The 2,835-nt window shown below is 43.7% G+C and overlaps 1 protein-coding gene and 1 pseudogene across 1 annotated transcript; one reads left to right on the top strand and one right to left on the bottom strand.

Moving 5' to 3' along the window:
* Positions 1-573: 573 nt before the first annotated feature.
* LOC131165189 (5S ribosomal RNA) lies at positions 574-692 on the bottom strand (annotated as a pseudogene).
* Positions 693-1,087: 395 nt separating this feature from the next.
* LOC131164842 (arabinogalactan O-methyltransferase 1-like) lies at positions 1,088-2,130 on the top strand. Its single transcript, XM_058122353.1, has one exon. It carries the CDS (start codon positions 1,173-1,175, stop codon positions 2,028-2,030), a length of 858 nt encoding a protein of 285 aa, XP_057978336.1. The 5' UTR covers positions 1,088-1,172; the 3' UTR covers positions 2,031-2,130.
* Positions 2,131-2,835: the final 705 nt, after the last annotated feature.

The raw sequence follows: 2,835 nt of genomic DNA, 5'->3' as shown, positions 1-2,835 counted from the left end.
TAGTGGTTGTCAAAAATTATGGTTCACAGAAAAGAAGAGATTCTAGATTTAAGACTTTTGAAGCAGATATAATTTTCAATTACTTTTCATGCATGAGAATAATTTATCAGAGACATTAGTTTACCATTCCAATATTTTTGTTGCAGCTAAAAACCATTAAAAACAAACATGTCCTGCAATTCAGGAAATAAAGACATCCCTCAATTTGCATGCCCACCGTAACTCCGGGGACCATACCTCCACTTTTATCTCCTAATTTCAGCTGTCTGCCTCCCCATTTCTACGGTCAAACTAAAAATTTTGAAAACCTAAAAACAAAGCTACCATTTTCTAATTTGAAAATACCACCGCAGAAAACAAACTGCACCACGTACTAAACTTTTTTTTTTCCCTTTTTCTACAAAAAGAAGAGTTACTTCATAAAAAAGTTAGTTTTTTTAAAATAAAAAAAGTTCTACGAAATTTTGGTCGGGGTAAAATTTGATATTCTTTTAGTTGATTAATGTGATTGTCGAAAGTTTAAAAAATGGACATTGCACAAACACAAAATATTTTTTTTTTTTTTTAATAAAAGAGATGTAACACAAGGACTTTCCAGAATGTTACCCATCATAACACTACTCTCATCAAAGCACGCTTAACTTCAGAGTTCTGATGGAATCCGGTGCATTAGTGTTGGTATGATTGCACCCAAAATACTAAAAGTTACTAAATTTTAAAATTAATAACGTAATATTGCAACAAAATTACCATCATAATTTTTTAAATTTTAATTATTTTAAAATCAATAAGGGAAACCAAAATTAAGAATGCAAACAAATATTGTATTAATGCTACATTAAAGGAATTCAATTTTTTTTTTCAAGGAATAACTAACAAATTTCAAAAAGAAAAAAAAAAAATTGAACCATACAACCGCCATCCAATCATCAATGGCCACGTCGATCATAAAATATGTTGAAGCTTGACCATTGCAAATGGAACGTGCGGACCACTGTACCCGAAGAGAAAATGGTCTCTGCATGTCGGGTCCGGCCAACCCGCCACTCTATATAAAGGAAGTTATTTCCCCCCGTTTTTTCTCTGGAAAATATCCCTTCTCAGGAAACAAAAGCGCCGAAATCAAACGCACCATTCACTGCCGGATTTACGGAAGATTTCAATTAAGCGGCATGAAGAAGCGTGATCTCCTCCCAAAGCAACCGTGGATCCTCGGCGGAGCTCTGGCCGGCCTCTTTGCCGGCGCCGTTCTCATCGGCGCCTTCCTCCGATCCCCCGACACCCCTCTCTCCCGCTCAACTGTCGTAGCTGCTCACAGCTGCGCAGGAGATGTCGCCTACTCCGCCGAGTCGGCCGAACTCGTCGCCGCCATCCTCCACTACGCCACCTCGCGCGACGTCCCGCAGCAGAGCTTCCAGGAGATAACCGTCACCTACGACGTCCTCCGGGCCCGTCGCCGCTGCAACTTCCTCGTCTTCGGGTTGGGCCACGACTCCCTAATGTGGGCCTCCTTCAATCCACGTGGCACCACGCTATTCCTCGAGGAAGACCCCAAGTGGGTCCAGTCCGTACTCAAAGATTCCCCTTCCCCGCTCCGAGCCCACACCGTCCGGTACGCCACCAAGCTCGCCGAAGCCGACGCACTCCTCGGCGTGTACCGATCGGAATCGGAGTGTTCGCCGGCGAAAGCGTACCTCAAGGGGAACGCCCGGTGCAGGTTAGCGCTGAGCGAGCTGCCGGAGGAGGTCTACGACACGGAATGGGACCTGATAATGATCGACGCGCCGAGAGGATACTTCCCGGAGGCTCCGGGGAGAATGGGGGCGATCTACTCGGCGGCGGTGATGGCGAGGGCGAGGAAGGGATCCGGCGTGACGCACGTGTTCCTGCACGATGTCGATCGGAAGGTGGAGAAGGTGTACGCGGAGGAGTTCTTGTGTCTGCAATACCTGGTGGGGGCCGTTGGGAGGCTGTGGCACTTCCGCATACCTCCAGCCGCCGCTAATGGCAGCGATGTTGTGTTTTGCTAGATGAGTTCTGGTTTTCCGAACGTGAACTGTTGAGGGAAAGTGTAGAGGAAAATGTGGAACTGAATAACAAACAAGTAAAGGGAATTATTAATTTTGTATATATTCTTATTCATAATACATTGTTGTACATGACATTTTATACATAGTCAATGATGAATGCGGGAGTTATATACAGTGAATTTAGAGTAATTTTAACCAAAATTCATAAAGATAATGGAGGCCTGATCGGTGGAGTGATTGACGGCTTGATTGGAGGAATTATGGTAGGTGTTGACTTATCATGCCTCTGCAAGATTAACTGACCGTTGAGGACACCAATCTTGGTTCGATGAGAAAGAAAGGAAAATCAAGGAAGCGGCTTGGTAAGAGAGTCAACTAGTTGATCAGAAGTATGAACATGGGGAACGCATAGGCGACTTGTAGCAACTTGATCGCAAACAAAGTGGAAGTCGATAGCGATGTGTTTCATTTGAGAATGAAAGACTGGATTAGCACAAACATAAATAGCACTCACGTTATTACAGTAAATGACCAGAGTAGAGGTTACATGTACAAGCAACTCTTGAAGAAGATTTATTACCCAATTTTTTCAATTGCAGTTGAGGCGATGACTCGGTATTCAGCCTCGGTGGAGGAGCGAGCGATAATCTTTTGCTTTTTAGAACTCCAAAAGATGGGATTGGCGCCAAGAAAAAGAACATAAGCAGAGGTTGAAGTTCGATCATTAGGATCACCAGCCTAATCAGCATCGACAAATGCATGAAGTACATGTGGTGATTTTTTGCGAATCATGATGCCAAAGTCA

The sequence above is a fragment of the Malania oleifera genome, chromosome 9 (assembly GCF_029873635.1).
Source record: "Malania oleifera isolate guangnan ecotype guangnan chromosome 9, ASM2987363v1, whole genome shotgun sequence".
NCBI classification, from domain to species: domain Eukaryota; kingdom Viridiplantae; phylum Streptophyta; class Magnoliopsida; order Santalales; family Ximeniaceae; genus Malania; species Malania oleifera.
This window is presented reverse-complemented; position numbering and strand designations above follow the sequence as displayed.